The sequence below is a fragment of the Lissotriton helveticus genome, chromosome 7 (genome assembly GCF_964261635.1).
Source record: "Lissotriton helveticus chromosome 7, aLisHel1.1, whole genome shotgun sequence".
NCBI classification, from domain to species: domain Eukaryota; kingdom Metazoa; phylum Chordata; class Amphibia; order Caudata; family Salamandridae; genus Lissotriton; species Lissotriton helveticus.
The window spans coordinates 527,771,498-527,793,873 of NC_136068.1; the positions used below are offsets into that span (position 1 = coordinate 527,771,498).

At 46.2% G+C, this 22,376-nt stretch overlaps 1 protein-coding gene across 2 annotated transcripts in view; it reads right to left on the bottom strand.

Moving 5' to 3' along the window:
* Positions 1-22,376, bottom strand: part of LOC144768711 (serine protease 27-like) — a 244,491-nt gene that overhangs the window by 65,562 nt on the left and 156,553 nt on the right. The window contains exons 1-2 of one of the 2 annotated variants that reach the window (XM_078652582.1): positions 21,589-21,751; positions 6,849-7,126 (exon numbers count right to left, since the gene is read on the bottom strand). In XM_078652582.1, the coding sequence (XP_078508708.1) occupies positions 6,849-7,126; positions 21,589-21,623 (313 nt within the window). In that variant the 5' untranslated portion in view covers positions 21,624-21,751. Of the gene's footprint in view, positions 1-6,848; positions 7,127-21,588; positions 21,752-22,376 lie in introns of those variants that run through there. The other variant, XM_078652581.1, reaches the window with a different exon arrangement.

A 22,376-nucleotide genomic window follows, 5' to 3' on the forward strand; every position in this document is an offset into this window, starting at 1 on the left:
AGAAACCCACAGCGGACCCCACCAAACTCAAGAATTACCGCCCCATCTCGCTCCTCCCATTTCCAGCCAAAGTCATTGAGAAGACCGTCAACAAGCAGATGGCCGCCTTCCTCGAGACGAATGGATCCCTCGACCCCTCACAGACCGGCTTCCGAGCCAATCACAGCACCGAGACCGCCCTCATCGCCGCCACCGATGACATCCGAACCCTGATGGACAACGGAGAAACAGCGGCCCTCATTCTCCTAGACCTCTCCGCGGCATTCGACACTGTCTGCCACCGCACCCTAGTACAGCGCCTCAGCAACGTCGGAATCCAGGACAAGGCGCTGGAATGGATCATCTCCTTCCTCGACGGAAGAACACAGAGAGTCCGCCTCCCACCGTACAAGTCAGAGGCATCCGAAGTCATCTGCGGCGTCCCTCAAGGATCCTCTCTGAGCCCCACCCTCTTCAACGTCTACATGAGCCCACTCGCGGCCATCGCACGCCAACACAACCTCAGCATAATCTCCTACGCCGACGACACCCAGCTGATCCTCTCCCTGACCAACGACCCAGCCGCCGCCAGAGCCGACCTGCACGAAGGGATGAAAGAGGTAGCCGAGTGGATGACGACCAGCCGCCTGAAACTGAACTCCGACAAGACGGAGGTCCTCATCCTGGGCTCTTCACCCTCCGCCTGGGACGACTCCTGGTGGCCTCCCGCCCTGGGCACCGCACCCAAACCGACAGACCATGCACGCAACCTGGGCTTCATCCTGGACTCCTCCCTCTCCATGACCAGGCAAGTCAACAACGTCTCCTCGGCGTGCTTCAACATCCTACGCATGCTACGGAAGATCTTCTGGTGGATCCCCACCGAGACCAGGAAGACCGTCACCCAGGCCCTCGTCACTAGCCGACTGGACTACGGCAACGCCCTCTACGCCGGTACCACCGCCAAACTCCAGAAAAGACTCCAGCGGATCCAGAACGCCTCTGCCAGACTCATCCTCGACATCCCACGAACCAGCCACATCTCCGGACACCTGAGAGACCTTCACTGGCTCCCCGTCAACAAAAGAATCACCCTCCGCCTCCTCACCCACGCACACAAAGCCCTACACGACCAAGGCCCGAGCTACCTCAACAGCCGAATCAACTTCTACGCTCCCAAACGCCACCTCCGATCAGCCAACCACGCCCTCGCCGCCGTCCCCCGCATCCGAAGAGCGACTACAGGAGGAAGGTCCTTCTCCTACCTGGCCGCCAAGACCTGGAACTCCCTCCCAACCGACCTGCGCCTGACCCAAGACCACCTCTCCTTCAGGAAGAAGCTGAAGACCTGGCTGTTCGAGCAGTAGCGGCACCCCCCCTCCCCCAGCGCCTTGAGACCCTACGGGTATGTAGTGCGCTCTATAAATGTCATTGATTGATTGCTTGATATGTACATTCAACATATGTGTAATTGAAATTTACACATAGGTATCGATAGATATGGATACCCATTGCTAACCACCACAAGACTGCCGCAGCCTTACCATGGGCACCCCTGCCAACTCGTAATATGGCGGTTGGAAGACCACCTACTCTGCAGTCTTCTATTGGCTGCAGTGTTCGGGTGGTCAGACCGCCAAACCAGTAATCAGGCCCTCAATGTAATAAGGCACACTTTCCCTGTATGCACCTGACACACTTATTTTAAGGAGCGCTGTGGCACAAATAAGGAAATTGCATACTATCCATAATATGGTCCCAGGTGGTGACCACCAAGGTGCCTGTCACAACCCTGCCCAATGCTTGAGAAACTGGTAGACGGTCCGTCTCCTCCCAGAAGTGAGAGCAAAACTGAAACATGCTGCTAGTCACAACATTCAGGCTTGAATATTGGTCTCACAAAAAATATTGTGTTCTAGATATGGTTTAAAAAAATCATTGCATCATTGAATTTGAATTTCATAACTGAAATTACGACATTGGAATACTGAGAGCTTCACTGAAGACAATGGAGTACCTCTGGTCTGGTATAATATTCCAGTGTTTGCCAACATGTTTCTTCCTTTATAATTTAGAACATTCTACTCCTAGTGGGTGGAATGTTCTAATAGCCTTCTACCCATCTGCCCTGGGTTATATTGGTTGTTAAGTGCCTCTCCCTCGTTATAGGCCCTAGCCGCAGGTTCAGGGCCTATAGCCTTCAGCAGCAAGCTACAAGCCTATCCTCTATACCCAATCAATCAATCAATCAATCAATACATTTATAGAGCGCACTACTCACCCGTGGGGTCTCAAGGCGCTAGGAGGGGGGGGGGTGCCATTACTGCTCGAACAGCCAGGTCTTGAGCTTCTTCATGAAGGAGAGGTGGTCTTGGGTCAGGCGCAGGACGGTCGGAAGGGAGTTCCAGGTCTTGGCGGCCAGGTAGGAGAAGGACCTTCCTCCTGTTGTCGCTCTTCGGATGCGGGGGACGGCGGCGAGGGCGTGGCTGGTTGATCTGAGGTGGCGCTTGGGAGCGTAGAAGTTGATCCGGTTGTTGAGGTAGCTCGGGCCTTGGTCGTGTAGGGCTTTGTGTGCGTGGGTGAGGAGGCGGAAGGTGATTCTTTTGTTGACGGGGAGCCAGTGCAGGTCTCTCAGGTGTCCGGAGATGTGGCTGTTTCGTGGGATGTCGAGGATGAGTCTGGCTGAGGCGTTCTGGATCCGCTGGAGTCTCTTCTGGAGTTTGGCAGTGGTTCCGGCGTAGAGGGCGTTGCCGTAGTCCAGTCGGCTTGTGACGAGGGCCTGGGTGACAGTCTTCCTGGTCTCGGTGGGGATCCACCAGAAGATCTTCCGTAGCATGCGCAGGATGTTGAAGCATGACGAGGAGACGGCGTTGACTTGTCTGGTCATGGAGAGGGAGGAGTCCAGGATGAAGCTCAGGTTGCGTGCGTGGTCCGTCGGTTTGGGTGCGGTGCCCAGGGCGGGGGGCCACCAGGAGTCGTCCCAGGCGGAGGGCGAGGAGCCCAGGATGAGGACCTCCGTCTTGTCTGAGTTCAGCTTCAGGCGGCTGGTCGTCATCCACTCGGCTACCTCTCTCATCCCTTCGTGCAGGTTGGCTCTGGCGGCGGTGGGGTCGTTGGTCAGGGAGAGGATCAGTTGGGTGTCGTCGGCGTAGGAGATTATGTTGAGGTTGTGTTGGCATGCGATGGCCGTGAGGGGGCTCATGTAGACGTTGAAGAGGGTGGGACTCAACGAGGATCCTTGAGGGACGCCGCAGATGACTTCGGTGGCCTCTGACTTGTACGGTGGTAGGCGGACCCTCTGTGTTCTTCCGTCGAGGAAGGAGGTGATCCATTCCAGTGCCTTCTCCTGGATTCCGATGTTGCCAAGGCGCTGCACTAGGGTGCGGTGGCAGACAGTGTCGAATGCCGCGGAGAGGTCCAGGAGGATGAGGGCCGCTGTTTCTCCGTTGTCCATCAGGGTTCGGATGTCATCGGTGGCAGCGATGAGGGCGGTCTCGGTGCTGTGGTTGGCTCGGAAGCCAGACTGTGAGGGGTCGAGGGATCCATTTGTCTCGAGGAAGGCGGCCAGCTGTTTGTTGACGGTCTTTTCGATGACTTTGGCCGGGAACGGGAGGAGCGAGATGGGACGGTAATTCTTGAGTTCGGTGGGGTCCGCTGTAGGTTTCTTGAGTAGAGCGCTGAGTTTGGCGTGCTTCCAGCTCTCAGGGAAGGTGGCGGTGTCGAAGGAGGTGTTGATAATGTCCCGCAGGTGGGGTGCGATGACAACGTCGGCTTTGTTGAAGACGTGGTGAGGGCAGGGGTCGGTTGGAGATCCGGAGTGGATGGAGTTCATCGTGCGGATGGTGTCTTCGGTGCTGATCGGGGTCCAGGCGCGGAGGGTGGTGGTGGGAGGCGTTGCTGCGGTTGTGGCGTGCGTTGGTTGGATGCTGAAGCTGTTGTGTATGTCCGCGATCTTGTTGTGGAAGTAGGAGGCGAGGGAGTTGCAGAGGTCTTGCGATGGGGTGATGTCGTTGTTTCCGGCGTTGGGGTTGGAGAGCTCTTTCACGATGTTGAAGAGTTCCTTGCAGTTGTGTGCGTTGTTGTCCAGACGGTCCTTGTATGCAGTTTTCTTGGTGGCGCGGATCAGTTGGTGGTGCTTCCGGGTGGCGAGCTTGAGGGTGGACATGTTGTTCATTGTTGGTTCCCTTCTCCATACTTTCTCGAGGGCTCGGCAGTTCTTCTTGGAGCTCTTGAGTTCGTCGGTGAACCATGGGGTTTTTCTGCTGCCGGGTCTGCTGGGCGGGGTCCTCAGGGGGGCGAGTTCGTCCGCGCAGTTGCTGATCCACTTCGTGAGGTTGTCGGCGGCCTGGCTGGGGTTCGTTGAGCCGGCAGGAGGGTGCTGGCTCAGGGAGGCGGTGAGCTGGTCGGCTGTGATCTTGTTCCAGCTTCTTCGGGCAACCTGTTGCTGGTGGTGGTGGATCGTCGTTCTTTTGAAGGTGAAGTGGACACAGCTGTGGTCCGTCCAGTGGAGTCCTGTTGCGTGGCTGAAGGCGATGTCTTTGCTGGATGAGAAGACAGCGTCGAGTGTGTGTCCGGCGAGGTGGGTGGGGGTGGACACCAGCTGTTTGAGTCCGAGGTTGGCGAGGTTGTCGAGCAGGGTGATGGTGTTACGGTCGCTGTTGTTCTCCAGGTGGAAGTTGAGGTCCCCCAGGAGGATGTAGTCGGCGGAGGGGAGGGCATGTGGGCTGATGAAGTCGGCGATGTCCTCGCTGAATCGTGTGCGTGGTCCCGGGGGTCGGTAGATCAGGGTGCCTCTGAGGGTGGTCTTCGGGTCGGTGTGGATCTGGAAGTGCAGGTGTTCGGCGGTGGTTAGGGTGTCGTCGGTGTTGGTCGTGATGCGGATGGTGTCCCTGTGGATGATGGCAAAGCCTCCTCCCATCTGGTTGGTGGTGCGGTCCCTTCGGGTGATCTTGTAGCCCTCTGGGATGGCGATGGCGATGTCGGGTGCTGAGGAGGCGTTCATCCAGGTTTCCGTGAGGAAGGCGACGTCTGGGGCTGTGGTGTCGAGCAGGTTCCAGAGCTCGACGGCGTGTCTGTGGACGGAGCGGGTGTTGAGCAGGATGCACTTGAGGTGGTTTCTGCTGGTGTTCGGCTTGGCGGGTGCTGGTGCAGGGTAGGTCCGGACGCAGGTGAACTTGCAGGCGTGGCAGCTGAAGGGTCCGTGGGTGTGCTTCGGGGTGGCTCGGTGGCATCCCGGGATGGCGCCGGTGTTGAGTGCGATGAGTTCAGCGGCGTTGTAGGTTCGTTGGGTCGGCCTCCGTCGGTGGGGGCCAGGGGTCCTGGCTCTGGGCGCGGTCCAGGCGCGGACGGGCGCAGACGGGCTTACCTTTGGCGCGCCTTTGGCGCACAATCGGCGCACGCGCTGTGCGTCAACGCTGCGCGTTCGCACGGTCGCCATATATGGCGAAGTGCGCGGGTGGGCGGAGCAGCTGGGAGGCGGGAGCGGGGAGGGTACAGAAAGAAAAGGGGCGGGGTTAGCGGTGATGGCGGGAAGCGGGGGGCGGGGAGGGATGCGACGAGGGCGGCACAAGGAGGCAAACAACGGCACAAATGGGGCGAAATTACAATACAACAGGAAAAACTTACTAAGCAATCACAAAAACAGAGACAGGGCAGGAAGCTAGCACAGACCACGCCGCTCGATGGCAGGGGGCGTGGTCACGCGGCGGAGCCGGGGCAGCGAGGCACAAGGAGAGGGGGCACACGCAGCAGCTGGTGGCCGTGCGGCGCGGGGGTGTCCTAGAACTAGGTCACACTCACCTGCGTCGCACGGTCGCCATATATGGCCAAGTGCGTGGGTGGGCGGAGCAGCTGGGAGGCGGGAGCGGGGAGGGTACAGAAAGAAAAGGGGCGGGGTTAGCAGTGATGGCGGGAAGCGGGGGGCGGGGAGGGATGCGACGAGGGCGGCACAAGGAGGCAAACAACGGCACAAATGGGGCGAAATTACAATACAACAGGAAAAACTTACTAAGCAATCACAAAAACAGAGACAGGGCAGGAAGCTAGCACAGACCACGCCGCTCGATGGCAGGGGGCGTGGTCACGCGGCGGAGCCGGGGCAGCGAGGCACAAGGAGAGGGGGCACACGCAGCAGCTGGTGGCCGTGCGGCGCGGGGGTGTCCTAGAACTAGGTCACCCCAATGGGGTGATATTCTTATAAATGATATTTTAGCCACAATATGTGTGTCAAACAATAATGGTATTAATGATATTCTGATATACAATCATCTTACTAAACATATCATGTATTCTGAAGTAAATTGTACTAATGTTCCAAATCTAGTTAAGAACCAACTTTTCCCTTCAAAAGCGATGAGCCTGTCAAAGAGATAACAATCCATTCCTCAGTATATGGCAGATACTCAGGGACTCACTCCAGCATTACATCGAAAGACATCCTGTTTTCTTTGGTCCCACTATATTTTTGAATCCTCTCAAGTAAGCGCTCAGTAAGTATTGGCTTCTGAAGCCCATGCCGCAACACTCTGTTTAGACATACTGGGCCCGCTATTTCACCTGTTGCGGCCAGTGCTGGCCGCAACAGGTTGGGACTCAAGGCACAGTTGCTGCCCTCTTTGAGGTGCAGCTTCCAATGGTGCAGCAGGTGCAGTGGCACTGGGGCCAAGAGGCCTTAGGTACCAACTGAACCATGATTATTGCTATCCTTTACAGTTCAAACAGCAGCAAGGGGGCAATTCGTCCTTGCACTACGGCCCCTGACACACAGGCTATGACCCTGGTACTCTGTAAGTTTCATAACATCAAACAAACCACCCAAATTCTCCTTATTCCAGGTCAAGCACAGTGCGAAGCTGAGTTCTATCTATTACCTCCATTTTGGTTGATAGTTCCCCAGCCGGTTACCCAGCACATCATTCCATCTGGAATCTGTAGCGATGCTGAGGGAATAAGGACTGGAAGGATGAAGTCAGAGTAGGCGACGGGCGTTTGGAGCTGCACGAGGGCGATGTCACCTGCAGATCCGGTTGCGCTGCTGTAGTTACTGTTCACTATTATCTGCTTTAATGCAGAGATTATCTCAGACGAGGTTGGTATGTAAAGTGCATAGGCTCCCATGCGCACCGTATACACCGAGATGTTAATTGGTCTGCAAGACAAGTACATACAGGGGTATAATATATTTAGAAGACAGCATAACGTCAAAAATGTTTTCCATGAGTTTTTGACAATATATAACATAAATAAGTAATTCTTGACTTTTTTACCCCCTTAAAATGTTACAGAATCGCTGAATGAGTTTAGAAAATCATATGGAAGCGCTCTTTGGAAGGGGAGTATTTATGCCGTCCCATCCAAACAATAATACCTTATGGTATGTTTTTATGCTTTGCGACCGAATGGTGGTTAAAAATTTAAAGTTATACACTTATTTTGTATTTTTTTTAAAAATGCATCCCATTTTCTTTTAAGGGAAACAGGTAACTTTTTTTTAAAACTGCTTATTTCAAAGCAATCATGGATATCGCAGGCCATTATCCCTGTGACACTGTCGTTCCTACTGGGTCACAAATGGTGAACTACCTCATTGGTATTCATGAGATAGGTCCATATGAGAACCGCTGAGAATCACACATTTTAAAATAACATTTTCATACATTATTAATAGTGATTATCAAATAGTGATTCACAAAAAAAAGTTCATACATTTGGCTGCACATCTTGCACTGAACCATCAGGCCTGGGGCATGGGTTTATAAATGGCACAGTGATTCATATGTGTACAAAAGTGCTAATAGGAGTGTTCATATCCATATATTAAGTGTGTGCTTTTTGATCCATTTGTTATTTGTCAGTCACTGCCGTGTTGCGGCCAGAAATATACCACAGAGATTACCGAAAAAGTACCGCAGACAGATCGAAATTAAAATGGAGTAAAATAGCATCTCCTAATATTATGACTCATGACTATTATGAATTGTAAATCAACACAAGCTGGTGCCATCCGCAGTGATGTGAATGTCCCAAGATCAGCACACAGCCAGGAAGACTCAGCCTACCATTCTTAAAAGGTTGGTAATTTGGGGAGGAAATAAATGGGTAAAACTAACATCTGTTGTTTACACAGTGCTAAGAAAAAACTGCCAGATTTATGAATCACTGCAAAAAAAGTTCTTTAACCCCTCCCCTGCTGGTGACGGAACCACTCCGTCATCAGCTGCGGTCGCGCTGTGCTGATGACGTGTGGTTCCGTCACGGCCCGCTCGACACGCCTGCGCGGCGCGGACTCCGCGCCTGCACTGAGCGTTCCATTGAGCGGGCGGGGCCGTGACGGAACCGCTCCGTCATGAGCACAGCGCAACCACGGCTGGTGACGGAGCGGTTCCGTCACCAGCATGCGCCCGCCGCGCGGCCGCCCCACCCCCTTAGGACTGCGGCGGAATAGCCACCGCAGTGAAGGGGTTAATATGGCTCTAAAAGCACACAGGGCTTTAAGAGTGACAGTGGCATGAATTAATATAAAGTGTTGATGAGCAGGAAATAAGGACAGTTTCCTAGCTCATACATTATTCAGTTACCAGGATGCAAAATAATATATCAATATATTATGTCAAATATATCTTCAAGAGTAGCACAACTAATTGACAATTATTATTTGTATCCCATTGGGTACAAAAAATGAAATCCTGGTCCACAGTATGTGTTTGAACAACTCTGGACTGCAGTACTAGGAGAACAAAAGCAAATCTGCCCTGCTTATTGATGACAACACTGCTAGCAAGGTTAACACCACAAGATGGCTCTAGGTGTTGGATATGAAATACTTTGGGCCTGATTCTGATGCGGGTTGGAAAGCTTCCCGACCGAATCGGTTTGAAAATGGTTACCGACCCCCTCGGATCGGGAGAGTCCGACTGACGGAGTACAATGAATCCGGATGCTTCCAGATACGATTTGGTTGGACTCCCACTGACTTCAATGGGAGCATATGTTCCTAACCGCATCATATTTGGGCCCTGGGTCGGGAAAATACGTTCCCAATCTGATTTGGAAGGAGCAAATGCCATTAGGAGGCCTTCCTAACTGCATCAGAATCAGGCCCTAAGTGTTTTCCTGCAGCATTTTTTTCCCACATTTTTTAACAGGTCCTCATCCTAGAAAGGCCCCACCTCAGCTTGTTGACTTGAGCCACGCAAAAACATCTGACATGCCTGCTTTAGTATCCACATCTCCCTATTTCCATTTGTTGCCCTCCTCATCTCTACTAACGCTTTCTACCCTCCCTAATTCCTTATATCGCATCCTCTTCAACCACTCCACTCACTCAGTTTTCTCTTGTCACATCTCATCTAATTTTACCCTATTTCATCTCAACTAACAGTCTCAGGGGCATATTACCAACAACTAGCGATAATTATCGCTGTGTAGGCTTAGCAGCAATATTTCTATCGCCGCCTTTCACCCTTTTTTATCGCTGAGATACCTTGCTATTAGCAAGGTTTATCTCAGGAGCGATAAAAAACAGGCGAAATGCGTGAATATCACTGTCAATACAGCGATATTCAGGCATTACCATGACAATGCTCTTAGCCATGTTATCCACCTCTCATTGGATAACATGGCTAAGAACTGGTCAGGGCAGGTGTTAGCTTTTGGAGATATTCGCGCTTAGCGTGAATATTTCCAAAACAACGCCTGTGTTGATCATAGGAGATAGCGATGTTAGCGACTGTTTTCAGTCGCTAACATCTTGCCACACCCACTTTGCATGTCATTAGCGATAATTATCGCTGACATGCAAAGTGGGCCCCAAAATGCCCGCTATCGCCTACAAGCTGTCGCTAACTGGTGTTAGCGACAGCTTGGTAATAGGGCGATAAAATTATCGCCGCATTAGCGGGAAAAAGTCCCGCTAATGCGGCGATAATGGCCCTTGGTAATATGCCCCTCAATCTCTATGGGCCAGATGTGTGACCATAGTAAATTGTGACTCACAATTTGAGTCACAATATACTAAGTACTACTGTGTCAGAGACATGGATTGCGATTCCCAATGGGGTCGCAAAATGCATGGCTCATTAATATTAATGAGGCACTCGCATTTTGCGACCCCATTGGGAATGGTAAGGCCCAGCAAGCCACCATCCCAGGGATGGTGGCTTGCTGGGCTTAGCAGACCAGCATGTCTGGGAACCCTTTTAAATAAAGCAGCTTTTTTTTTTTAAATGCATCCCATTTTCCTTAAAGGAAAACGGGATGCATTTTTAAAAAAATGAAACGTTTTTGTTTAATTTTTTAAGGGCAGGCAGTGGTCCCTGTTACCACTGCCTGCCCTTAAAAAATAATGTTGTAGGTATTTGCAAAGGGGAAGGGGTCCCCTGGGTACCCCTTCCCATTTGCAAATGCATTACTGCCTACTTGAAGTAGGTGGTAATTTGCGAGTGTTTTGCAATCACAATTGTGGTCGCAAAACATCTGTACATGGCTATGCAGTCTCTATTTGGAAGGTAACGCCCCTTACCATTTCACCTAGGAGCCTCCCCCAAGTAGAGTCGTTCACCTTCCCAAGCAACACCTGGATGTTTTTGAATTGAAAAGCTGCACAATATCAATTAAAATCTGTGTGAGCCAATCCCCCTTAATAAGCCTACGTCTAACTTTTTTCTATGCCAGTATTGCACCCTTATAAGCCCAGATGAAACTTACAATCTTCCTCTAGATTTTATCGATACATGATTTAGGGAAACCAAGGGGGATGGCATTAAGAAGGTAGGTTAATTTGGGGAGTATAACTATTTTTGTTAAATTGACCCGTCAAATTATGGTTAGAGGGAGGTTTTTCCATATTGCTAGTAATCGGACTATTTATCTTGCTACCCTATCTCAGTTAAGTTGTGGAATCTTATCTATCTCATTCACAATTATGATTCCCAGATATTTAAAATTGAGACTGACTTTCCCATCCCAGTTTTTTATGTTCCAATACATCACCTCAGTTTTTGATGTGTTGACTAAGTATACTGAGGGGACCCAAATTCCTCTAGGAGATATTCAACCCTCCGGATAGAAACAACCGGGTCGGCCATGTATAGCAACAGATTATCCGCATAAAGCGTGGCCTTACTACTGTAAAACTGGGATCTAAAAGGTATTACAGAGACATCAGATCTCAGCACCTGGGCCAGTGACTCTATGTATATTTCGAATAACTTATGTGAGAGAGGGCAGCCCTACCGTGTCCATCTCGATATATTAAAACTGGATGTCAAAAACCCGTTCAACAAGGTCCTAGCCGAGGCACCTCGATAGCTAATTTTTAGAGTATAAAGGAAGGTGGGCCCAAAGCCCGTTGTTCTCATCACCTCCCACAGGTACTCCAGCACACTCTATTGAACGCTTTTTCAGTGTCTAGGGCCCCCACAGCCATGGGCACGGAGCGTTTGTGGCAAGATCTGTGGTGCCAATGAGCTGCTGGGTCTGCTCTTGTATAAACCTCTTTGGGATGAAGCCCTTCTGATCAGAATGAATTAGTCGTGGGGCGATTTTGGCCACTCTCCCTGCTAAGATGCTCATAAAGATCTTATAGTCCACATTCAGCAGGGGGATTGGTCTATAGGAATCGGCTCTCGAGGGATCCTGAGAATGTTTCAGGATAAGTACAATTATTGCCTCTTTCGAAGACCTAGGAACTTGACCCCCTAGTTGGAAGACTGAATCGAATAGAGTTTCCAGGGTTGAACGAGCTCCTCGATCAATAGGTTATATAACCCGTTGGGAAGTGCATCCGTGCCTGCCGCCTTACCATTCCTGCTTTAACCAAGGCTTAAACGAATCTCCTCCCTTGTTATCGGGGCATCCAGAATTCCACGGCTATTTGATGTTAAACTTGGTAGGTGTATCTCTCTTAACCAGGCTTTGAGGGCCTCCGGGTTTGGGAAAGTTTCTTCCCCATATAACTCAGAGACTAGTGAGACTAAACAGGATTGCATATCATCCACTTTATTGGAGACATCCCCATTCTTATTCACAACTAGTTGGCTTGGGCAACAGCGTTTACAACGCTGTCATCACATCGCGTTACAGTTACAACACGGTCATTACAACGCCCGCGCTGTTAGAACGTGATACCTTTACATCCCAAGTCATTAGATCGACTTGCTGTAGGGGGCACTCTAACATAAGGAATAGTATAATTTACTATTACAACACCTTCCCTACTGTTGCGCAGGCTGGAGTTGGAATAGTAAATTATACTATTCTTAAGTCCAGCTAGTCCCCTACAGCAAGTCGATCTAATGACTTGCGATATAAAGGTATCGAGTTCTAACATCACAGTCTTTGTAACAACCGTGTTGTAATAGAACGCAATGTAATAGCATGCGTTGTAACATGCTATATTCAGTTGGCTTATATGGTTCCTAGACCGATCTATTCTAGCCTTCCAAGCCAACAGTGCATCCAATTTCTCACCATACTCAGAATTCTACATTGATCTTGTATACCATTGTGCTTTACACTTATGGTCCTCTCCTTCAGCTTCTCAATTATGTAAACAGATAACCTTTCCTCTGGATACTCAAAGTAAAACAGAGGTAGAACTTTCATGGCAATCAGACTTCTAGACTTCCTTCTCACTTCTATTTGGAATACAATTTGGACTAAAATAAGGAAAACCTCCAGAGCAGCTAATACTACTCAATCATTGTTTTTCATTTATAATAAGCTTTTGTATACTCATCTTTCTTTACATAGAATAAACTCTACTCTGTCCTCTTCCTGTAGGACATGAAATGCTATTTCAGCAGATTTGAAACATATGCTGTATGTATGTTCCCATACCTATAACTATTGGTTGCAGGTTTGGCAACACATCAATACCCATTCACACACAAACCCATTTTCATTTTATTATTATATTCCTTGGCAGTGTCTCTGAAGATTGGGCTTTTCACTCCAATAATTTTCACATAATTGATTTACTCCTTGTAGTTGCATTTCAACAGATTACCAAGGCATAGAAGGATTGTACTAAGGTATCCTTCCAAGCCTGGTAGTATGGTGTCGGTTACAATCACAGACTAGACAGAGCATTTGTTACTCTAGTGTCCCTCACTATCAAACGAGATCTCTTATGGGTGTCCATCAGATATGTCTGCAAGCAAAACAGGGGTTCATACTCCCCGTATTGAAGAAGTGCTTAAGCCCCCATGAATTATTTTTTGCATTGAATTTATTGTACTTAGCAATTGACTTTCTACTTCTTCTTACTCACTGCCATTTAGTTATTATTACACAGTGGTTAAATATGAATCAAATACATATGATTGTCATTTTCGTTTTTTCCTATTATCAGTATTCTTCATCTAATGACTTAATAATCCCTATATATATGGATTTTATATTGTATGTATTACATTGTTTTCTGCTATTATAAATAAAATCCTTTCTTGAACTTGAGACAGCCACTCTGCTTTACTGAGCAGGCCCCTGCAGTGTAGAGGGGGAGGGGGCAACTGTTCAGGGGACCCCATTGATCTCTAACACTGTGTAAAGAAGGTTAAGAGTTAAATCTATCTTTTGAATAGAAATGTGAAAAGGACAATGGTTGCACAATCTGCTGCAATTTTTCAAACAGGCATTCATAAACAAGATTGAAAATCATTGTAAAAACGAAGGTGTAGCATGAAGAGCGCATGTTAAACACACACTGAAACACATGAATGATGAACATGGAACCATAGCAAAATGAATCACAAGTTTTAGTGAGAAGGTTGATGGCTCTCATCTTAGAGTGTCAAGTCTTCCTAGTATGATTCAAATTGTTAGTCCTAAGTTCGATGACAAAGATGAGGATATCTAGCCACTAAACAGACCAATAAGAGCAGAACTAGATTTGGGGTATAAAGATCATGTAGGACTGAAGGTTCCAAGAATTTTCACAAAGCTGAAAAAAATAGCAAGGGACAAAATCATAAGTGATGGGTGACAAAGCCACACAAATACTCATCTACTGCATTGATACAGCTCTTTATTTGATTGAGGGAAAGGAAATGATAAACAGGAAGAGGATATTCAATTCAGTCATATTGGATTGAGCTAACATAAATAATTACTAGGTAGCCATAAGAATTTGGTAAGATTTTGGCACCAGTAATGAAGAGGACTCACCAAAATGGCTGACATCAAATCCCAGCTCCCAAGCCTAATCGGTATGGAACCACCCCTTCTGCAAGTGGGATGATAACCAGGTGAAGTATCCACAGTTCTCGGCTGTAGGCAGAAGAGGACTAGACCCCAAACTTAGGAACCTAGGGGCAGCAACACCAGAAGAGACGAATGTAGCTGAGTTTCCGAATGAAAGAAGACCCACAGAACAATGCTACCAGGGTGCCTGGAATGCAGTTCTAACCTGCCCTAGCCCTGGCCTAAACTCATCACTTTTCCAAATCTGACATGAGTCCAAAGCTCCTCAGGCTTCTCAAGTAGCACAAACAGGACCCTTAAGTCTAACAGTGTCCTCCCAATTTGGAGCACCAGTCTTGTCATGAAAGGACCGGACAACCTATGCATGAACTGAATAAGCATCAAACCAGGCTCATTAACTAGGGTAATAGTCCTTCCAGTCCACCAGAAACTGATGGCTTTCTCTGAGCTAATAGGGTCTCGTTACAGAGGAGCAGGGATTACAAGTTTTAGCTATGTCACAAGTAATGGTGGATGTATTTTCCAAGTTTTTGGAAGACGAAGTCGAATGGCAAGATTCTGTACCATGATATTGAAGGAAACAAAATAGCATGGTCTTAATTTTGCCAGTGTTCGTTAAGTTGTAAAAAATCTGGATACTAACCAAATCATATTGCCAATGTGAAGATTGGAATTGGCCTCCTTTGTATGCCTGGAAGAAATAAAAATTATGCACTGAGATTTTACCATTTTGTTTTTCTCCATGTCTTGTCTACAGTGGTTCTCAGACATAACTTATGTCTGAGAATCTCTGGAAGAGGCAGTAGGCCACAATGAAAGGAAGTGAAATCTAAAAGTAAAGAAAGATTCCATAACAAATTATAGGCCACATGACATATTTTCTGAAGTACTGTATCACCTATGCTTTGTGGCCATTTTTCATGTAGGTTTTGCTGGGTTAGGGCGGAGCCTGATGTGTTCCATAATGATCAACCTACTTGATGCTCCGTCGCAGGTCTCACTTTGAGCAGTACACAAGGTGCATCAGATTGTCAGCGGTTGGGGAAGTGTCGCATTTGGGAGGAGGGGCAATTATTTGTGCCTTATTCGGTAAGGAGTCAGCCTGACCTGCATGGTTCTATGATGGCGTTGATGGTGTGAAGCACTGATAAGACTTGTCCCACCAACTCAAGGATGCATTGAGAATGCCCGTAGTAGTGATGGGATACATCAGCGACCCACTGGAGATACCCTGCTCCTCGGTGGAGTTCAGGAGAGCTGATGTGATGTTGCAATGAGGTATGGCATAGAGGAAGCAACATGGGACTAAATGGCAAGAAACCTAAAGGCAGGTGTATTGTGACCCTCATTTCTTTTTTGATGAATAGGCCCTGGGAACTAGACAAGGGAGCCAGGCCATATATAGACATAAAATAGGTGGCAATCATGTTAAGAACAAAGATAATTTTTTTCGCTGAAGGCCCAACCTGTTAAGAGTTCCAGAGAAGTAAATGCTGAGCCCTCAGAAAGCTAAGACAATGCCCTTTAATGAGATGAGACACAGATTAGGGCCGCAAAGGCAGGACACATCTCATCGAATAGAGTGAAGGATGCCTGCTATGAAAAGACTATGAGCGAAATTATAGACCAATTACTGGTAGGGGATGAGATTTTAGGCCCCTGACACAGCATATAAAGCTGTATGGAGGCAGTTGAAAAGACAGTGGAAAGAATGTATTGAGACAATTCTAATTCAGTACAAATAAGGAAAAATCTGAATCTTGAGATTTCCATCCATACTTGAGGCTGTTGCACAGCAATTATTGAAGGGCACACTTCTAAATGGTGCAGCTACAGGACAAGTAGTGCAATTGTCATGCTTGCCAGTAAGTCAATGTGCAAGAGACCAGGTGAGGTAAAGGTTCTGACAGAACTGATGGAAGAAAGGCAACATTAGCTTGTGTGCAGTTTGGTCAGCAGTAAGGTAAGGCTGTGGTGAATGGTGCCAACATTTTCAGATCTTAGCCTTGTGACACTGAGATACCGAAAAACCTGCAAATAGTGAAAAAGCAGTTTATTACCTGATTCCTGGAGGAAATTTCAGTGATTCAGCCAATGATATGTCTTAAACATATGACTTATTGCCGGTACACACAAATCTGTACCCCAGCATAGAGTGAGATGTTGTTTGAACTTGTCTTGGGCTCAGAAAAAATCCTATAGCAGCCTAAGGTGGGGTACAGTTTTATCAGGATAAGTGTTGGAACTTCGGATGGTGGGATTTTGCCATTTCCCAGAAGTTGTAGTTTTGTGTGACAGAAAAGTGAAGAACCTGTGAGTTTTTTTACTCATACATTTACATTTTCTGCACATTCTGGATAATCAAATGTGCTAGGATTTAAACAAGCCTCATCACTGTGGAATTATCTGTATCTCTACTTTTCAGAATTGTCTGTGGTTGGTAGGTTTTCTCGATGCCAGTCATCAGGGAAAACTTTCCATCATGACCTTTCCCTGGTGCCTTACTCAATCCCTTTTGAACCCCAAGCATGTCTGATATCCCCACACTCAGGAAACCAGAGGAAACACATATATAAGTCAGGCACGGGCAAGGAAATGTATCCCGGTAAGGAGACTGAAGACATCTAATAATGTTGCAAAATAAAATGCTAAACATCTTACAAATACTATGTTCATTGTGAACTACCAGCATGCTTTTCAGAGCGAGGGAGGTCTCTAACCCGCTGATAGAAACCTTAGGATGAATAGATCTCGAAAAAGCATGGTAGTGCCATGTTTAAATGTATCAATGACATAAAGCCTGATTTAGATCATGGCGAACGGGTTACTCTTTCACAACGGTGACGGTTATTCCGTCCACCCAAAAATAAATATCATTATATTCAATGGAATTTATATTTCAGTGGATGGGATAGCTGTCACCATTGTGACGGAGTAATCAGTCTGCCAAGGTCTGAATTAGGCCCATAATACTGGGGAGAACAATTGTGAATCATAAAAATATCAAAAACAAATATTGTTTACAATGATATCTCATCCTATACTTAATTAACAATAACACAAATACCAATGATCAAAATATTACTTTTAAAATCATTTATTTCAGCTCATAGCAAATCCACAAATATTGTAAACAAAATCCACATTACCTATAAATAAATATTTAAAGTAAGAAACTATCAAAACACACAATATTGAGTGCACTACTATGGCAAAAATAAAGCCATATATTTGAAAATATTGTAATAACTCTATTTCATTAAAATATACTCCACACAAAACAATAAATCTTCAAATAAAAATATTAAATTATTAAAACAATATAATAAACTACAAACATATAAAATAATTATAATACTTTTCAAATAATTAAAAGCAATTCATGTAATAAAAAAAGAGACATTAAAAAAGAAATTAAAACTAATAAACACATTTAAACACCACAAACAACAGAAATATGTTTCATGCTAAAACCAAAATACTAATTAGTATCCTGGAAACAAATAACAAACTAAGTGCACATTAAGCAATAAAATGGGAACTAATTAAACATAAAAAATCAAAAGAATAGAAAGTTTCTACACTTACCACACCAAAAAGACTAACAATGCAAGAGAGCATACGCTGAATAGATGTATCCGACCTCCACACCAGAGTTTGATGACGTGTGCTCCTCCGCTTTCCTGGTACGTTGGCCCACTCTTTAGTGTGTATTGTAACAAACACACAGCTGCTACCGGTGCCCATTCTGGCTTGGTTGGTACTGGGCGCCTAGCGCAGGACAGAGCCCCAAACCGACCCCTGTGGTATCTCCTTTATTACACCCACGAAGAGATAATTCTGCTTCGGGAACCTGCTTGCTGCCACCATTGGCTTGGCTGTGTGTTTGTGGCCTAGGCTGCCTCTGCTTGGAGGGCGCTAGAGCTGCGGAGTGCTACCAAGTAGGCAGATGGAGGCTAGAGCATGAAAGTTACATGCGGTTGACAACAGCAATATTGACAAGGCCAAGCAGATCATGCAGAGTGCAGACTGCAGAGAGAGCCGCCTCCGCAAAAAAGGTAAGTGAGTGACCTGTGCCTGGAGACTCTCTCAGAAATTATGCTTGCAAAGGGTCCCATAGCCTATGCTTTTGTTCATTGGTGTAACAAGTTTAGTACTCCGCCCACTTGCGGAACTCTGCAGAATATTGGCAGAGTTTTCTGGTAAGTCTGTGGAATTCTGCAGAGTGAAACTCTATGAGCTCCTCCCAGCCTTATTCAAAACCATCTACAACCCACAAACCCAGCAAGAACATTCAATAATTGAATACCTGGTAAAGGCACAGAAAAAGTAAAAAAACAAACCACTTATATATATATATATCAGCTAAACCTTAAAAGTACAAAATAAAACTAAGAGCCCTCAATCCTACAAACAACCCACAAATACACATTAAAAATATAACTCCAACTGAAAATATTGCACCGGATCCACATTAGAACACCCTCAAAGGAAAACGATAAAAAGAACTACAATTACAATCAACAACAAATATGCTTTCCTCTGATGCACTTCCCACTCCTTCCTAGTCACTGGGTCCCTCTGTGTTTGACATCTTACTTCCAGAAATGCTGTGACCAGCTGTGTCCCCACCGACATCATCCCCTTTACCCACTTGTCGTGAATGTATCTGAAATGACAAGCAACATGGGTTATTGCAAATGCATTTCCACACCTGACCAGCACAAATCAACAGAAAACATTCAAAAAGTCAACACATCACACCAGCCTCATGGTTCACTCTATAGGCTTCAAATTTATCATGAGCACATGCATGCATGCTACATGACCTATAAAGTGTTGGGTTCACTCGTATAATAATCCAAGACAGGCCTAAATGCATTGATGGAGTTGTCTACACTAGGATAGTTGATTAAGTTTCATATTTTGGCACTTGTATCATAACATTGTAAAATGATGTAACCAAATAGATGGATATAAGTTTGAGATAAACACAATGCTCACACAATGCCCAGAGTTTAAAAAATCTACCTATTACTCATAACAGATCATGATGTTCAGAAGGTCAAGTTCTATATCAACGAAGAACAATTGCCTATACTGATATTGGTTAACAAAGAGTTTGCCACCAGAGCAAAGAAAGTTTATCCGAGCTGGGATGTGCTTATAAGTAGCCTTTTATTTGAATATCTCAGTCAAAAAAATACAGGGGTATATTTGTATTAATCATATACAGTTTGAACAAGAGCAACATTTTTTGAGAACACTAAAGAAATTGTGGACAAAAAAATCAATGGATTATTAAAATTCAACATACATACTAAATTCAGTCATATCACAATCATACCTTACCATTCATACACAAAACACGTACAAATACAAATACACACACGACTAAATAAAAATAAATAATCGTGTGATGTATTAGGTCTGCTGCAGTCTATACAATTATATATACAATTATATTTACAGATGTAAATCAAAAATGAATCAGCAGAATCAAATGTCAAATCAGAAACACTATATACAACAATTTTTTGTAAGCCAGTAATGTGTCACTATGTTCACACTACAGGACAACACCATGAAGGGGAAGCAGACACTGAACATGGAACGGCCTACGCGTTTCAAATCCCCAAGATTTGGCAGGGATTTTCGTCAGGGCCAAATGATTCTAAGAAAAAAAGAGAGAGAGAGAAAATTCTATCGTGTGTCTCTAAAAACTATGTATAGTAAAATATCAAGATGCTCCAATGCATTGCCACCCAAGGAGCCTTCTGCTTACCACTATGGAGAATATCCGGAGAAAGGGAAAGAGCCTGTGTGATGAAAAAAACAACATACGAGGGGCTACATGAGTATGGTGAAGAAATCAAAGCGGATTGAGCTAGCCACTGTCCATAGTTAAATTTACCTTGAGAATATCTGTAAAGTTGCAAGTTCAAGTAGAGATGGGGTAGGGAGCCTGTAAAAAGAGCAACGTCCATTTAGTATAATAGCGGGATCGGGTTCGGTGCTCATACATGGACATAAGACGGTAGATCTCTTACCGGAGGGTCGTGGAAAAATGCGTCCTTGAACAGGAATGATGGTTGTAGAAATCCAACAAAATTTTTGAAGAAAACAGCCTCTGTTAAACAAGAAGAATAGAAGGCTTGTTTGTTCCATGTGCCAGATGTTTGTAGGCATGTATATAAAACATACCGATACTACTCAGGCTTACCGGTATTGAGCTCTGCAGGTTTCGAAGAATCGGCGTCCCCGGTAGCACTAATCTCCCGCGCATGCGTGGAGTGTGTTGTGACTTGCAGGCTCCTCAATAAATGCTACTCTGGTGCGCATGCGTAGCACAGAAACAAGCCGCGAAGGTCAAGTTCAGCACCACTGTACCATCATTAGTGTTGTGGCAGACATCATGTGACATGCAAAAGCTCATTGCACACTGATGACACTTTGCACTCCAATTTACATCATATGTCCTCTATCTGATAAGCCAAATGAAAGTTGTACACATGTAGTTTAGCTATGTATCACATTTAGCGTCTAAAGTTACCTGAAAAAAATTGAGGTCCTAACATTTGGGAGATGGATACTCAGAATTCACACAGCACATGACTTCATACAGCATATGAACATTCCCATTCCTGCTCGGTACAGGTGATGACCCCAGTCAGGGATCATATATCGATAAGACTAGACACCTTTGAAGGTTTTGGGTGTCCCTCATTAGCTATGCCATGCGGACAAGGGATCACTAGAGTCCCAATGTGCAAGCACATCACCCCATTCTTTGCTTTTGCACACTCAGATTGCCTTGTAAGGATGAGAGTTGACACTCACATATGATCCCTACAGTTCTAAATATCACTCCCTTATGTGTGTCACCAATCAGTGATTTAATGTTTTAAAACACTATTGCAGATGAATCATCAACTGGCCAATGCACACTGGTCAACATGCAGGCACTAATGCTGATGGCATCAGTGTTGTTTGCACTCTAATTTCTGTGTATGACCAGTACTTACCAATGGGAACTATTGTACAGTCACTGCATGTTCTGTGAACTCTATTTCATGTCAAATGTAATAGGGCCACCATCACATGAGAGACAGCAGTGAGAGAACATCTCTCCTCACACAAGGAAGATAAGTTAGATGACTACTCATTTACTCAGACAGGTGTCTACGCAAAAAGGAGAACACTGAATGTGGACAGGACTCTGCTGTGCTCCAGGTCCAAAAAACAATAGGCACAGCATAATAGCAAGCACCTACTACCAGACCTACACTAACAATGACTCATCATGTTTGTGGCACATGGGCCACCACCTATATGGCTAGTGAAATGCCTGGCTGTAACACTCAAAGTTTGCAATATAACCTGTATGACTTTTAGTCCAGGACTCACCCCATGTAGCTGCTGTTGGGCCCCAAACTGCCCATCGAGCTCCGGGTAGGCCACCGCCAGCATGCCAGTCATCAGGAGGATCAGGGTCCTGCGCATGCCCCTTATAGGTTGGGGGACTCACTGTAGCTGGACCTCCACTATTTTCCAGCTAGAGTGTGGCAGGTCCTACCACCTCTTTCTGCAGTGGATGCTGTGCCAGTTGAAGACCCCAAGGGTCCATAGCTTCCAGGTGATGGCTCTCCAAATGGCCTTCTTCTGATGGGCGTTGACCTGTATGGATGCAATGAATGTGCAAACAGATTGTACCTGGAAGTATGAGGATAACTGTAGGGTTGATACATACTTTGTTGACATCTAGCAGAAGCATTTATCTAGAATCACTATAATACATGTGTCAATGTCACATGCTAAGCATAATTAAAGCATTGATGCACACTTTTATAGCCATCTGATGACTAAACTCAACCCTGGTCATGACCTGCATCGACTGAGGCAGCCCACTAATATCATGTAGGGCAGGCCAATCCTACATGGAATGTGATGTGAGATACCATGACACACAGCAAAACCACACCATTTGGACCTTCTGAAGAGTAAAACTACCTGTGCATGACCATCCAGACACCTTCACTGGCAGGCCCATTGCATTGATGCATATGGTCCATAGAGGCGAGTGCCATAGCATAAACAACATCCTAAGACTAAGGTCACAATATAAGGGCTAGTATGTGTGTCACTGAGAGCTACATCTCTGGGGGATATGTGTCCATGTGGACTACTTATTGGGA